Below are 16497 nucleotides of genomic sequence, written 5' to 3'. Positions count from 1 at the left end.
CGGACCTGGTGGCCACGGCAACTGCTGGAAAATCCACCGTTTTTACCCTAAGTCACATCTCTGCAGAAAAAGACACCGTCTTTTCAGCCTCAGTCCTTTCGTCCCTATAAGAGTCATATTTGCCCAGGGATAGAGGAAAGGGAAGAAGACTGCAGCAGGCAGCCCATTCCCAGGAACAGAAGCCTTCCACCGCTTCTGCCAAGCTCTCAGCATGACGCTGGGACCGTACAGGACCCCTGGATCCTACAAGTAGTATCCCAGGGGTACAGATTGGAATGTCGAAACGTTTCCCCCTCGCAGGCTCCTGAAGTCTGCTTTATATCCCTCCGACAAGGAGGCAGTATGGGAAAAAATTCACAAGCTGTATTCCCAGCAGGTGATAATCAAATTACCCCTCCTACAACAAGGAAAGGGGTATTATTCCACACTATATTGTGGTACTGAAGCCAGAAGGCTAGGTGAGACCTATTCTAAATCTAAAAAAAAAAAAAAAAAAATTTGAACTCTTACAAAGGTTCAAATCAAGATGGAGTCACTCAGAGCAGTGATAACGAACCAGGAAGAAGGGGACTATATAGTGTCCCGGGACATCAGGGATGCTTACCTCCATGTCCCAAATTTGCCCTTCTCACTAAGGGTACCTCAGGTTCGTGGTATAGAACTGTCACTGTCAGTTTCAGACGCTGCCGTTTGGATTGTCCACGGCACCCCGGGTCTTTACCAAGGTAATGGCCGAAATGATGATTCTTCTTCGAAGAAAAGGCGTCTTAATTACCCCTTACTTGGACGATCTCCTGATAAGGGCAAAGTCCAGGGAACAGTTGGAGGTCGGAGTAGCACTATCTCGGATACTGCTACAACAGCACGGATGGATTCTAAATATTCCAAAATCGCAGCTGATCCTGACGACACGTCTGCTGTGCCTAGGGATGATTCTGGACACAGTCCAGAAAAAGGTGTTTCTCCCGGAAGAGAAAGCCAGGGAGTTATCCGAGCTAGTCAAGAACCTCCTAAAACCAGGAAAAGTGTCAGTGCATCATTGCACAAGGGTCCTGGTAAAAATGGTGGCTTCCTACGAAGCAATTCCATTCGGCAGATTTCACGCAAGAACTTTTCAGTGGGATCTGCTGGACAAATGGTCCGGATCGCATCTTCAGATGCATCAGCGGATAACCCTATATCCAAGGACAAGGGTGTCTCTCCTGTGGTGGTTACAGAGTGCTCATCTTCTAGAGGGCCGCAGATTCGGCATTCAGGATTGGATGCTGGTGACCACGGAGGCCAGCCCGAGAGGCTGGGGAGCAGTCACACAAGGAAAAAAATTTCCAGGGAGTGTGATCAAGTCTGGAGACTTTTCTCCACATAAATATACTGGAGCTAAGGGTAAATTTATAATGCTCTAAGCTTAGCAAGACCTCTGCTTCAAGGTCAGCCGGTATTGATCCAGTGGGAAAAACATCACGGCAGTCGCCCACGTAAACAGACAGGGCGGCACAAGAAGCAGGAGGGCAATGGCAAAAACTGCAAGGACTTTTCGCTGGGCGGAAAATCATGTGATAGCACTGTCAGCAGTGTTTCATTCCGGGAGTGGAAACTGGGAAGCAGACTTCCTCAGCAGGCACGACCTCCACCCGGGAGAGTGGAAACTTCATCGGGAAGTTTTTCCACATGATTGTGAACCGTTGGGAAATACCAAAGGTGGACATGATGGCGTCCCGTCTGAACAAAAAACGGGACAGGTATTGCGCCAGGTCAAGAGACCCTCAGGCAATAGCTGTGGACGTTCTGGTAACACCGTGGGTGTACCAGTCGGTGTATGTGTTCCCTCCTCTGCTTCTCGTACCTAAGGTACTGAGAATTATAAGACGTAGAGGAGAAAGAACTATACTCATGGCTCCGGATTGGCCAAGAAGGACTTGGTACCCGGAACTTCAAGAGATGCTCACAGAGGACTTATGGCCTCTGCCGCTAAGAAGGGACTTGCTTCAGCAAGTACCATGTCTGTTCCAAGACTTACCGCAGCTGCGTTTGACGGCATGGCGGTGGAACGCCGGATCCTAAGGGAAAAAGGCATTCCGGAAGAGGTCATTCCTACCCTGGTCAAAGCCAGGAAGGAGGTGACCGCACAACATTATCACCACATGTGGCGAAAATATGTTGCGTGGTGTGAGGCCAGGAAGGCCCCACGAAGAAATTTCAACTCGGTCGATTCCTGCATTTCCTGCAAACAGGAGTGTCTATGGGCCTCAAATTGGGGTCCATTAAGGTTCAAATTTCGGCCCTGTCGATTTTCTTCCAGAAAGAATTGGCTTCAGTTCCTGAAGTCCAGAAGTTTGTCAAGGGAGTATTGCATATACAACCCCCTTTTGTGCCTCCAGTGGCACTGTGGGATCTCAACGTAGTTCTGGGATTCCTCAAATCACATTGGTTTAAAACCAGTCAAATCTGTGGATTTGAAGCATCTCACATGAAAAGTGACCATGCTCTTGGCCCTGGCCTGGGCCAGGCGAGTGTCAAATTGGTGGGTTTTTTCTCAAAAAAGCCCATATCTGTTTGTCCATTCGGACAGGGCAGAGCTGCGGACTCGTCCCCAGTTCTCTCCCTAAGGTGGTGTCAGTGTTTCACCTGAACCAGCTTATTGTGGTGCCTTGCGCCTACTAGGGACTTGGAGGACTCCAAGTTGCTGGATGTTGTCAGGGCCCTGAAAGTATAGGTTCCAGGACGGCTGGAGTCAGGAAAACTGACTTGCTGTTATCCTGTATGCACCCAACAAACTGGGTGCTCTTGCTTCTAAGCAGACTATTGCTAGTTGGATGTGTAATACAATTCAGCTTGCACATTCTGTGGCAGGCCTGCCACAGCCAAAATATGTAAATGCCCATTCCACAAGGAAGGTGGGCTCATCTCGGGCGGCTGCCCGAGGGGTCTCGGCTTTACAACTTTGCCGAGCGGCTATTTAGTCAGGGGCAAACACGTTTGTAAAATCCTACAAATTTGATACCCTGGCTAAGGAGGACCTGGAGTTCTCTCATTCGGTGCTGCAGAGTCATCCGCACTCTCCCGCCCGTTTGGGAGCTTTGGTATAATCCCCATGGTCCTTTCAGGAACCCCAGCATCCACTAGGACGATAGAGAAAATAAGAATTTACTTACCGATAATTCTATTTCTCGGAGTCCGTAGTGGATGCTGGGCGCCCATCCCAAGTGCGGATTATCTGCATTACTTGTACATAGTTACAAAAATCGGGTTATTATTGTTGTGAGCCATCTTTTCAGAGGCTCCGCTGTTATCATACTGTTAACTGGGTTCAGATCACAGGTTGTACAGTGTGATTGGTGTGGCTGGTATGAGTCTTACCCGGGATTCAAAATCCTTCCTTATTGTGTACGCTCGTCCGGGCACAGTATCCTAACTGAGGCTTGGAGGAGGGTCATAGGGGGAGGAGCCAGTGCACACCACCTGATCCTAAAGCTTTACTTTTTGTGCCCTGTCTCCTGCGGAGCCGCTATTCCCCATGGTCCTTTCAGGAACCCCAGCATCCACTACGGACTCCGAGAAATAGAATTATCGCTAAGTAAATTCTTATTTTTCCACCAAAAATACATCTACAGAGCATAAAAATCCATAGATTTAAAGATAATTAAGTAATTATGATTGTTTGTAAACCCCCCAAGTCAACTATATGTTTTTAGAATTGAAGTTACTTTATTACAATTCTTGTGCGTTACTTGCCAGTAATGTTAGAAACACCACTAAGACCAGACTCTGTTTACAGGAACATTTGTAATGTGATTAGTTTGTCTATATTATATTTATTGTCGCAAACCACATATGGAATGACCTTTTGTATTTTAGTACATATGAAGTTTTGTTCAGTTCCTGGAATTTTATTGTTTAATACCCTTAAATTCTACATCAGAGGATGTGTTTTTATAGTGATTATTTTGGATCTCTGTATTACCCTCCATTGTGATGTTGCTAAACATATATTGTTTATATTTAGAGATGAAGTCCGTGAAGAAATCTTTAAGAAAGGCCAATCAAAGAGAATCTGGGGTGAACTATATAAGGTAATTAAGGATGCTCTTCTGCATAGCACTATTGTAACACGTGGTTATTTGAGTTACTGATGTCTTTCTGCACCATTCCCTGTGAACTCTAGAGATTGATGTCCCTGAAAATCCCAGGAAATTAGCCGTTTCTGAGATAATTAAACCATCCTATCTGGCACCAACAATAATTCTAATGTCAAACTCTCTTAGATCACATTTCTTTCCCAATTCAGGTGTTTGGTCTGCTCAACAGCTGAACCTCTTGATCATGTCTGAAAGCATTGAATTGTTGCCATGTGATTGATTAGCTTTTTGCATTAATGAACACTATTACCTAATGAGTTGGCCTTGGAATGTAGACTTGGAGAGGATATAAATTTTAATAGCCATTATTAAATGCACCATTCTACTACCACGTAGAATTCCACCTTTCCCTCAGAAAAGCTGAATTTGTTTAACTGGCATAGATTTACTGAGGTGCAGAAAACATCTCTAAAGGTGGGTACACACTGGTAGATATCTGCCGATCGGCAGATATATCTATGGACGGATCGGGCACTGTGTTGAGCATACACACTGACTGATCCGTTGGGGACTGACGTCATGAACTGGGCGGGCGTGTACACTGCTGCGGGGCTGACGCGATACGTCTCTGAATGACTGAGTTCACAGACGTATCGGCCACACACACTGGCCGACGGACCTGCGATATATCGGCCATTCAAGAGAACGGCCGATATATCGGCCACTGTGTACCCACCTTTAGAGACTAATGAGAGCTGTCCATTGAGCTGTTGCTGAAGATTTGTCTGCTATGCATTCCTTCTACGAGTCTCCACATCCACCACTTTCCAGAGTTAGGTTCAGGTCCGGTAATTTCAAGGTACGACATTCCGGGCATTGAGAAATACTCTACTGCATAGCAATGCTGTAACAAAGGGTTGTTTGTGTTGCTGTCATTAATGAGGTTTTGCCTTTGAAAAAATTTATTATTATTATTATTATTATTATTATTATTATTGTTTTATCTTTAAAATCTTCTGCTTCATAAGTTAGCCCTGTGTATGTTTTCTTGCAGGTGATTGATTCCTCAGATGTTATCATACAAGTTCTGGATGCTAGAGATCCCATGGGAACCCGATCACCTCACATAGAGGCATACCTCAAAAAGGAGAAACCTTGGAAGCATTTACTGTTTGTCCTGAATAAGTGTGACCTAGTTCCTACATGGGCGACGGTAAGAACTTCATGTGCACTTTACATTACAGGTATATGGTTCCTGTATGCCATCTCTCACATTTTCATATCGAGAGCATGGTTTGTGCATAGGGAGCTTAGTGTTTTATTTATTTATTTATTTATTTATTTATTGGTGATTAAATTCTATCCATACTGTTGTCCAGGAACTTTCTATTTATAGTAAGATTTTCAGTATTCCCAACTTTGTGCATTTCATTCAGAGATGTTGCCATAGAAACCTGTAATTTCAAAGCACATAACAGTAGTCTGGCACATGTAAAACCTCTGCTTTCGGTTGATGTGTGCTTTTATTGTGCATGATACTGTGTGTAGGTCTCACGCTTTCTTTGTGCTATATCCTGGCCCACCTCTAAGGGAAAATACTTTATGCCTGATGCAAGCTAAAGTGGTTGTACTATATATTTTTCCTATAACAGCAGATGAGCTATGTCCTAATAACATACTTCTATTAAACATGCATGCTCCTCTGCCTTGCCCACACCATTAACTCTATGGGGCAGCCTCTGTTACCCTTATGGGTTGTGTTACGCAGCCTCTTCTCCTGGTAAGTGCCTGGAGTTATACAATCAGCGACCAGGGAACGTGCACCACAGTGTGAGCAGAAAAAAGTGGTAACAGAAGCCAGGATACTGTACCACACAAACTGGGGGTAATTAAATCTAACCCATGTACTTATGTCAAAATAGAGTCCCCTTGTCTAACAAGTGTTTTCCATCACACCAAGGGCTAGAAGAGTCACGATTAAGGGGGTAATTCGGACCTGATCGTAGCAGCAAATTTGTTAGCAGTTGGGCAAAATGTGCTGCTGTGATCAACTCTGAATTACCCCCTTAGTCTCGAGTTTGTGGCTTTTTTTGCAGAATTGCTGTCAGAAAATCTTTTGAAGCTTGCTTTAATCTGGATAATAATGCTCTCTTTTTTTTTTTTTTAATACGGTAAAAAAAAAGAATACTAAACATGTTAAACTGCTTATTAAAAGATACACTTCATAGATATGTTTTCAGTTGCTCTAAGGTCCAGTAACAATACAAAATCAGTGGAATTTTCAAATTACAGCTGGGAATCATCCGTGTAAATGTATTTCATACAGTCTGGGGTAGTGACTCCAGAGGCCTGTAACATGTTCATGTAAAGGTGCTGCACTAAAAAGGAAACTGAATTTTTAGCTGCTGTTTTTCAGAAACGCTGGGTTGCCTGCTTGTCTGCAGAGTATCCAACACTGGCCTTTCACTCAAGCCTCACCAATCCGTTTGGTAAAGGAGCTTTCATTCAACTTCTTAGGCAGTTTGGCAAGGTAAATTTGTGCTCTATTATTCTGTGACACACTGTGCAATTTAAAGACTTGTCTGTAACTTGATAGAGCACAACATCTAAAATGAACCCACAAATACATAAAAAAAACGATGGAGCTTTTCTAAAAACTGTGCCACAGGTAACTGGGCAGTAAAGGTGCCAATGTTCATTACATTTTCTCAGGTTCTGCCTCGTAGTGGTTGCAAAGAAATATAGCTGATTTTGGAGAGCACTGGAAAGGTAGACTACACAAGCCCCGTACACACGGGGGAGATGTGTGCTGAGCGATGTAACACAGACCGCTCAGCACATATCTCTCCCCCCACTCAGCGCGATGTATGCTGAGCGGGGGGGGGGGTTGGGCAACTCCTTTCACCCAGCGGTGAAATGATCGATCTCACTAGATTTGGCATGCATTCCAAATCTAGAGCTGATGATAGCACCGCACGTTGGCACCCTACACACGGAGAGATCCGTGCTTAATGTCTAAGCACTCTAGTCAGACTGCTTAGAATTTAAGCACGGATCTTTCCGTGTGTACCCCTCTTAAGAAAAGAACCTAGTCAAATTGTGCAATATAATAAGCATACTGTTAACCATACATTTTGATTCCTCCGTTAAATATAATTAGGCCTGTTTTATTTGAGCATGTCTGCTGTTTACGGGAAGGTAATCAGGCTTTTTTTTTTTTTTTTCCTTTTACTGTGACAGCTGCATACTGACAAAAAGCAAATCAGTGTTGGATTTATCGGGTATCCAAATGTGGGCAAGAGTTCTGTAATTAACACACTGCGGTCAAAGAAAGTCTGCAAGGTGGCCCCAATTGCTGGGGAAACGAAGGTAAGACATGAGAGCTACAGTTACTTACAAAAAAAAAAAAAAAAGTAGGCTGCTTAAACGATGCTTATGTAATTCCTGTGTGCAGTTACACACCACCCTGGAAAGTACTACTGTGAAAAAGCTTTGCACCACTTTTTGTAGCATTGTGGTCTACTGTTGTGTGCTTCCATACATAAGCAAATTTGAAAAAAGAGACGGGCGCGTTCAATAAAGTGTGGTCTGCTCAGATAGCTGTAGCCACCATCTTGCATGCATACCTGTACAATTGGGTACAAAACAAGCTCCTGATTTCATAAACATCATAGAATGCATTTGCACTGATTAGCCAAACTGTTGCTGGTACATGCAGTAGTTGACCCTTAAAAGGCATTTTCACACAAGCTAAAGTTTATAAATGCAATTATGCAAGTAATCTAAATATCCAACCCTTTTGTTCGTTTGAGATTTGTCATTTGTGTTCTCTGAAACTGCTTCCAGTGATTCTTGCTTGTTCTCATTTCCCTGTATGGAAGCTGAGAATTTCTTAGTTACAACCTGGGAGAACCTGGTTTCTACCACTCTTGGTAAAGAGGTGGTTAATCCATGGACAGAGGCTCACTAGTAACTACTCTCTGCAAACCTCCCATATCTAGAGTGCTTAGTATAGAGCTACTGTGACAGAAGTGCATCTGCAATATTTGTCAGAAAACAAATAATTTATAAGAACACAGAAATGTCTTTTCTCTATCGTCCTAGTGGATGCTGGGGTTCCTGAAAGGACCATGGGGAATAGCGGCTCCGCAGGAGACAGGGCACAAAAAGTAAAGCTTTTCCGATCAGGTGGTGTGCACTGGCTCCTCCCCCTATGACCCTCCTCCAGACTCCAGTTAGATTTTTGTGCCCGGCCGAGAAGGGTGCAATCTAGGTGGCTCTCCTAAAGAGCTGCTTAGAGAAAGTTTAGCTAGGTTTTTTATGTTACAGTGATTCCTGCTGGCAACAGGATCACTGCAGCGAGGGACTGAGGGGAGAAGGAGTCAACTCACCTGCGTGCAGGATGGATTGGCTTCTTGGCTACTGGACATCAAGCTCCAGAGGGACGATCACAGGTACAGCCTGGATGGTCACCGGAGCCGCGCCGCCGGCCCCCTTGCAGATGCTGAAGACAGAAGAGGTCCAGAATCGGCGGCTGAAGACTCCTGCAGTCTTCTAAAGGTAGCGCACAGCACTGCAGCTGTGCGCCATTTTCCTCTCAGCACACTTCACACGGCAGTCACTGAGGGTGCAGGGCGCTGGGAGGGGGGCGCCCTGGGAGGCAAAATGAGTACCTATAAAGGCTAAAAATACCTCACATATAGCCCTAGAGGCTATATGGAGATATTTAACCCCTGCCTGATTTCTCAAAATAGCGGGAGACGAGCCCGCCGGAAAAGGGGCGGGGCCTATCTCCTCAGCACACGGCGCCATTTCCTCTCACAGCTCCGCTGGTCAGGACGGCTCCCAGGTCTCTCCCCTGCACTGCACTACAGAAACAGGGTAAAACAGAGAGGGGGGGCAAATTTATGGCGATATTTTTATATAACAAAGCAGCTATAGGGGAGCACTTATTATAAGGCTATCCCTGATATATATATAGCGCTTTTGGTGTGTGCTGGCAAACTCTCCCTCTGTCTCCCCAAAGGGCTAGTGGGTCCTGTCTTCATTAGGAGCATTCCCTGTGTGTCTGCTGTGTGTCGGTACGTGTGTGTCGACATGTATGAGGACGATATTGGTGTGGAGGCGGAGCAATTGCCAAATATGGGGATGTCACCTCCTAGGGGGTCGACACCAGAATGGATGCCTTTATTTATGGAACTACGGGATAGTGTCAACACGCTAAAGCAGTCGTTTGACGACATGAGACGGCCGGACAATCAATTAGTGCCTGTCCAGGCGACTCAAACACCGTCAGGGGCTGTGAAACGCCCTTTGCCTCAGTCGGTCGACACAGACCCAGACACAGGCGATGACTCCAGTGGTGACGGTGACGAATCAACCGTATTTTCCAGTAGGGCCACACGTTATATGATTTTGGCAATGAAGGAGGCGTTACATTTAGCTGATACTACAGGTACCACTAAACAGGGTATTATGTGGGGTATGAAAAAACTACCTATAGTTTTTCCTGAATCAGAAGAACTAAATGACGTGTGTAATGAAGCGTGGGTTGCCCCTGATAAAAAGCTGATAATTTCAAAGAAATTATTGGCATTATACCCTTTCCCGCCAGAGGTTAGGGAGCGCTGGGAAACACCTCCTAGGGTGGACAAGGCGCTAACACGCTTATCTAAACAAGTGGCGTTACCCTCTCCTGAGACGGCCGCACTTAAAGATCCATCAGATAGGAGGATGGAAAATATCCAAAAAAGTATATACACACATGCAGGTGTTATACTACGACCAGCTGTAGCAACTGCCTGGATGGGCAGTGCGGGGGTAGTTTGGTCAGAATCCCTGATTGAAAATATTGATACCCTGGACAGGGACAATATTCTACTGTCGTTAGAACAAATAAAGGATGCATTTCTTTATATGCGTGATGCACAGAGGGATATATGCACACTGGCATCACGGGTAAGTGCTATGTCCATTTCGGCCAGAAGAGCTTTATGGACGCGACAGTGGACAGGCGATGCGGATTCAAAACGGCATATGGAAGTTTTGCCGTATAAGGGGGAGGAGTTATTTGGAGTCGGTCTATCAGATTTGGTGGCCACGGCTACAGCCGGGAAATCCACCTTTCTACCTCAAGTCACTCCCCAACAGAAAAAGGCACCGACTTTTCAACCGCAGCCCTTTCGTTCCTTTAAAAATAAGAGAGCAAAGGGCTATTCATATTTGCCACGAGGCAAAGGTCGAGGGAAGAGACAGCAACACGCAGCTCCTTCCCAGGATCAGAAGCCCTCCCCGGCTTCTACAAAAGCCTCAGCATGACGCTGGGGCTTCTCAAGCGGACTCGGGGACGGTGGGCGGTCGTCTCAAAAATTACAGCGCGCAGTGGGCTCACTCGCAAGTAGATCCCTGGATCCTGCAGATAATATCTCAGGGATACAGGTTGGAATTAGAGACAGATCCACCTCGCCGTTTCCTGAGGTCTGCTTTACCAACGTCCCCCTCCGAAAGGGAGACGGTGTTGGAAGCCATTCACAAGCTGTACTCTCAGCAGGTGATAGTCAAGGTACCTCTTCTGCAACAAGGGAAGGGGTATTATTCCACTCTTTTTGTGGTACCGAAGCCGGATGGCTCGGTAAGGCCTATTCTAAATCTGAAGTCCTTGAACCTGTACATAAAGAAGTTCAAGTTCAAAATGGAGTCACTCAGAGCAGTGATAGCGAACCTGGAAGAGGGGAACTTTATGGTATCCTTGGACATCAAGGATGCGTATCTCCACGTTCCAATTTACCCCTCACACCAGGGGTACCTCAGGTTCGTTGTACAAAACTGTCACTATCCGTTTCAGACGCTGCCGTTCGGATTGTCCACGGCACCTCGGATCTTTACAAAGGTAATGGCCGAGATGATGATTCTTCTTCGAAGAAAAGGCGTATTAATTATCCCATACTTGGACGATCTCCTAATAAGGGCGAGGTCCAGAGAACAGCTAGAGATGGGATTAGCACTGTCTCAAGAAGTGCTAAAACAGCACGGGTGGATTCTGAATATTCCAAAATCCCAGTTAATGCCGACAACTCGTCTGCTGTTCCTAGGGATGATTCTGGACACGGTTCAGAAAAAGGTTTTTCTCCCGGAGGAAAAAGCCAAGGAGTTATCCGAGCTTGTCAGGAACCTCCTAAAACCAGGAAAGGTGTCTGTACATCAATGCACAAGAGTCCTGGGAAAAATGGTGGCTTCTTACGAAGCGATTCCATTCGGCAGATTCCACGCAAGAATTTTCCAAAGGGATCTGTTGGACAAATGGTCAGGGTCGCATCTTCAGATGCACCTACGGATAACCCTGTCTCCAAGGACAAGGGTGTCTCTTCTGTGGTGGTTGCAGAGTGCTCATCTATTGGAGGGCCGCAGATTCGGCATACAGGATTGGATCCTGGTGACCACGGACGCCAGCCTGAGAGGCTGGGGAGCAGTCACACAAGGAAGAAACTTCCAGGGAGTATGGACGAGCCTGGAAACGTCTCTTCACATAAACATTCTGGAACTAAGAGCAATATACAATGCTCTAAACCAGGCAGAACCTCTGCTTCAGGGAAAACCGGTATTGATCCAGTCGGACAACATCACGGCAGTCGCCCATGTGAACAGACAGGGCGGCACAAGAAGCAGGAGGGCAATGGCAGAAGCTGCAAGGATTCTTCGCTGGGCAGAGAATCATGTGATAGCACTGTCAGCAGTGTTCATCCCGGGAGTGGACAACTGGGAAGCAGACTTCCTCAGCAGACACGATCTTCACCCGGGAGAGTGGGGACTTCATCCAGAAGTCTTCCACATGCTGGTAACCCGTTGGGAAAGACCAATGGTGGACATGATGGCGTCTCGCCTCAACAAAAAACTGGACAGGTATTGCGCCAGGTCAAGAGATCCGCAGGCAATAGCTGTGGACGCGCTGGTAACGCCTTGGGTGTACCAGTCGGTGTATGTGTTTCCTCCTCTGCCTCTCATACCAAAAGTATTGAGAATTATACGGCAAAGAGGCGTAAGAACGATACTAGTGGTTCCGGATTGGCCAAGGAGGACTTGGTACCCGGAACTTCAAGAGATGATCACGGAAGATCCGTGGCCTCTACCTCTAAGGAGGGACTTGCTTCAGCAGGGTCCCTGTCTGTTTCAAGACTTACCGCGGCTGCGTTTGACGGCATGGCGGTTGAACGCCGGATCCTAAAGGAAAGAGGCATGCCGGAAGAAGTCATTCCTACTTTGATTAAAGCAAGGAAGGAAGTAACCGTGCAACATTATCACCGAATTTGGCGAAAATATGTTGCGTGGTGCGAAGATCGGAGTGCTCCGACGGAGGAATTTCAACTGGGTCGATTCCTACATTTCCTGCAATCAGGATTGTCAATGGGTCTCAAATTGGGATCTATTAAGGTTCAAATTTCGGCCCTGTCGATTTTCTTTCAAAAAGAATTGGCTTCAGTCCCTGAAGTCCAGACCTTTGTTAAGGGAGTGCTGCATATACAGCCTCCTGTGGTGCCTCCAGTGGCACCGTGGGATCTAAATGTGGTTTTGGACTTCCTAAAATCTCATTGGTTTGAACCACTAAAAAAGGTGGATTTGAAATATCTCACATGGAAAGTGACCATGCTTCTAGCCCTGGCTTCTGCCAGGAGAGTGTCAGAATTGGCAGCTTTATCTTACAAAAGCCCATATCTGATTTTCCATTCGGACAGGGCAGAACTGCGAACTCGTCCGCATTTTCTCCCTAAGGTGGTGTCAGCATTTCATCTGAACCAGCCTATTGTAGTGCCTGCGGCTACAAGTGACTTGGAGGACTCCAAGTTACTGGACGTTGTCAGAGCATTAAAAATATATATTGCAAGGACAGCTGGAGTCAGAAAATCTGACTCGTTGTTTATATTGTATGCACCCAACAAGATGGGTGCTCCTGCGTCTAAGCAGACGATTGCTCGTTGGATCTGTAGCACAATCCAACTTGCACATTCTGTGGCAGGCTTGCCACAGCCTAAATCTGTAAAGGCCCACTCCACAAGGAAGGTGGGCTCATCTTGGGCGGCTGCCCGAGGGGTCTCGGCATTACAACTTTGCCGAGCAGCTACGTGGTCAGGGGAGAACACGTTTGTAAAATTTTACAAATTTGATACTCTGGCTAAGGAGGACCTGGAGTTCTCTCATTCGGTGCTGCAGAGTCATCCGCACTCTCCCGCCCGTTTGGGAGCTTTGGTATAATCCCCATGGTCCTTTCAGGAACCCCAGCATCCACTAGGACGATAGAGAAAATAAGATTTTACTTACCGATAAATCTATTTCTCGGAGTCCGTAGTGGATGCTGGGCGCCCATCCCAAGTGCGGATTATCTGCATAAGTTGTACATAGTTATTGTTAACTAATTCGGGTTATTGTTAAAGGAAGCCATCTTTCAGAGGCTCCGCTGTTATCATACTGTTAACTGGGTTTAGATCACAAGTTGTACGGTGTGATTGGTGTGGCTGGTATGAGTCTTACCCGGGATTCAAAATCCTCCCTTATTGTGTACGCTCGTCCGGGCACAGTACCTAACTGGAGTCTGGAGGAGGGTCATAGGGGGAGGAGCCAGTGCACACCACCTGATCGGAAAAGCTTTACTTTTTGTGCCCTGTCTCCTGCGGAGCCGCTATTCCCCATGGTCCTTTCAGGAACCCCAGCATCCACTACGGACTCCGAGAAATAGATTTATCGGTAAGTAAAATCTTATTTTCCTCATTGTTTCAGAAAGGAGACATAGAAGACAAAGCATGTATTCTATTTTATTTTGCATAAGGTATACTAAAAAAAAATAAAGAAATACAGACCTAAAGACATTACATTCAAGTATACTTTATTGTAGCACAACCAAAACAAAATACACTGTGAACTCTAAATGAAGTTCTACACTAATGAAATACGGTCTACATAATACAGGGCTAATGGCATACAATGTGACCTTTTATCATTGTACATAATGTACTGCATAATATTGCAACACTTAAACTTGACAGCATTTCCAACAAAAATAAATGGCTGTGATGGAGGGAAGGAATAGATGATAATAGGGAGGTTGAATCACAGGCCCGGAGCTTTATTGACAGATAGGAGAGGTGAATAAAATGGACAACATATTCAACAATGGTCAAGTAGGGTGATGGGGGCAGAGGATACGGTAGAGTGAGTCACAGGCCCAAAGTTTTATTAAAACAAAGACTCACAAGGGGGACAGATTTATCCTCTTTCTCTGAACTGTCTATGATGGAATAGTTGTGAATAAGTCTACAACCGTTTTCGAACTACATTATTTCCCTTTTCACCATGAGGCAATTTGTGGTAAGCCACAAAACACCGCTCACACATTGCCTCATGAGTATGGGTGCCAGGAAATAGTCCATAAAGTACTGTGTGCTAAGAAAGGATGCCTATTAGCACACTGTCTCTGTGTTCATATTCCTGGCTATCCAATAGTGTCTCTGCAAGGGGATGGTTCCAAATGGTGGTCCTGAGAGTTAGACCCCACTGAATAGCATGCCAAGTATTTGTGCCTATTTGTGATTGTCTTAGAGGCTACATTCTACTGTAGAGAGTCCTGCAATATATTCGAATACGAATACTTTGTCATTAACAAAACAACAATGAAATGTCAATGACATTATTATATAAACATCCTGTACAGTAAAACAAACCGGAAAACATGTTTCATTTTAAAATTTATCCCATTTCATTTAGACCATTTAATGCACGTATAGCTGTTGGAAAAAAACTATTAAACATACGTTTTGTATGCGTACTTCACTACACTCCTGAAACGTTTTTGTGATGGTAATCTCTAAAAAAACTGAGTAATTTGGATGATTGGAATCTGCCAGTATACTTCTAGCTCTTTTCATAAAAGTCACGTACACATGGCAGGGACACGCCAATGACCTTGCCCGCAGTTTTGACCACATGTTTCAAGGCCACCATTTCAGCCACAGTACAGTTCCCATACCATACTGTTACCCCATAAGTCAGAACACTCTCTACTATACTACGGTAAAACTTAACCAACATATCTACACTCAAACAGGCAGCCTTGAGACGTCTTAAGGAAAAGAGGCGTTGCTACGGCTTCTTAACTAAGAAGGTACAGTTTAAGCACCAAGTTATATCTCTAGAAATGTAAATGGCCAGGAACTTAAGTCTCTACCTCCTCAATTTGCATACCATCTAAAAAAGAAACAGGAAGTAACGGTCTTCGACTACCTCGCCCAAAATCTATTACCAGCTCCTTCGTTTTGTATGTGTTTAAGACCAAGCAATTTTCCTTACTCCATTCTAACAATTTAAAAACTTAATGCCAATAAGCATCCTCATCATTCTCACTAATCAAACCAACCACTGCTGTATCATCATCGAATTGCACTTCCTTAACAGATTTGATGGCTGAAAGACAATCGTATGTGAATATGGAATATAGTAGTGTGCTCAAAACACACCCCTGAGGCACACCAGTTTTTAATTGCACCTCACTAGAAACAAAACGTCCTTACTTAACCACTTGGAGCCGATTGGTCAAAAAATTGAAAATCCAATTGCATGTAAATCCATTTAGACCTAAAGTAAAAAGCTTAGAGACCAAAGATACTGGTATTATGGTATTAAAAGCAGAACTAAAATCCACAAACAAAATTCTAACATATATCCCCATCTTCTCTAAGTGGTTCTGCGCCTGATGTAATACAGTCAAAACTCTCTATAGGCAAATTGGAAAGAATCAAAATTGCCAGAAAATGAGATTTAATGGGGGAAATTCAATTGTTTGAGAAGTCTGTTGGGTGTCTGCTTTTTCCTGTCTATTAGATAGGGGGAAAAAACAGACACCCAACTGACTTTTCAAACAATTGAATGTCCCACAATATGTCTTAACATCAGGCGTTCGAAGCACTTCATAACCAAATAGGTCAACGCAATAGGACGGTAGACGTCTAAACATTTGGGCAAACTCTTTTTCGCTACAGGAATAATGGTCGTCTTTTTAAAACATTTAGGAACTATACATTGATGTAGGGATACATTAAAAAGCAACGTAAAAATACCAGCTAGCTGGTCACTGCAGTCTCTGATGATTTTTCCTTGAATCATATCAGGACCAGCAGCTTTGCCTATGATAACACCCCGCATCTTGTTTGTCAAGTATTATGGGAACCTCACATAATCTAGTCTCAACAGCTTCAATCAACACTGGACTTATTATTCTTATCAAATCTAGAGTAGAAAGTATTCAGCTCTTCTACTAGAGAACTATGCGCTGCCCCTAACTCTGCCTCTTTTGATTTATAGTCAGTAATATCTTGCAGACTCTGCCACATACTCCTGGAATTGATACATTGTCCTCCATCCTTCTGGAGAAATCGAT

General features: G+C 44.8%; 1 protein-coding gene across 1 annotated transcript in view; it reads left to right on the top strand.

Moving 5' to 3' along the window:
- GNL2 (G protein nucleolar 2) overlaps positions 1 to 16497 on the top strand; it is a 133111-nt gene that overhangs the window by 71082 nt on the left and 45532 nt on the right. The window contains exons 6-9 of the mRNA XM_063954346.1: positions 4004 to 4070; positions 5131 to 5289; positions 6493 to 6606; positions 7317 to 7445. Coding sequence (XP_063810416.1) covers positions 4004 to 4070; positions 5131 to 5289; positions 6493 to 6606; positions 7317 to 7445 — 469 coding nt within the window. The remainder of the gene's footprint in view (positions 1 to 4003; positions 4071 to 5130; positions 5290 to 6492; positions 6607 to 7316; positions 7446 to 16497) is intronic.

This window comes from Pseudophryne corroboree, chromosome 2, assembly GCF_028390025.1.
Source record: "Pseudophryne corroboree isolate aPseCor3 chromosome 2, aPseCor3.hap2, whole genome shotgun sequence".
Classification (NCBI taxonomy): domain Eukaryota; kingdom Metazoa; phylum Chordata; class Amphibia; order Anura; family Myobatrachidae; genus Pseudophryne; species Pseudophryne corroboree.
Note: the sequence above shows the minus strand (reverse complement) of the source record. Positions and strands in the feature narration are given on the sequence as shown.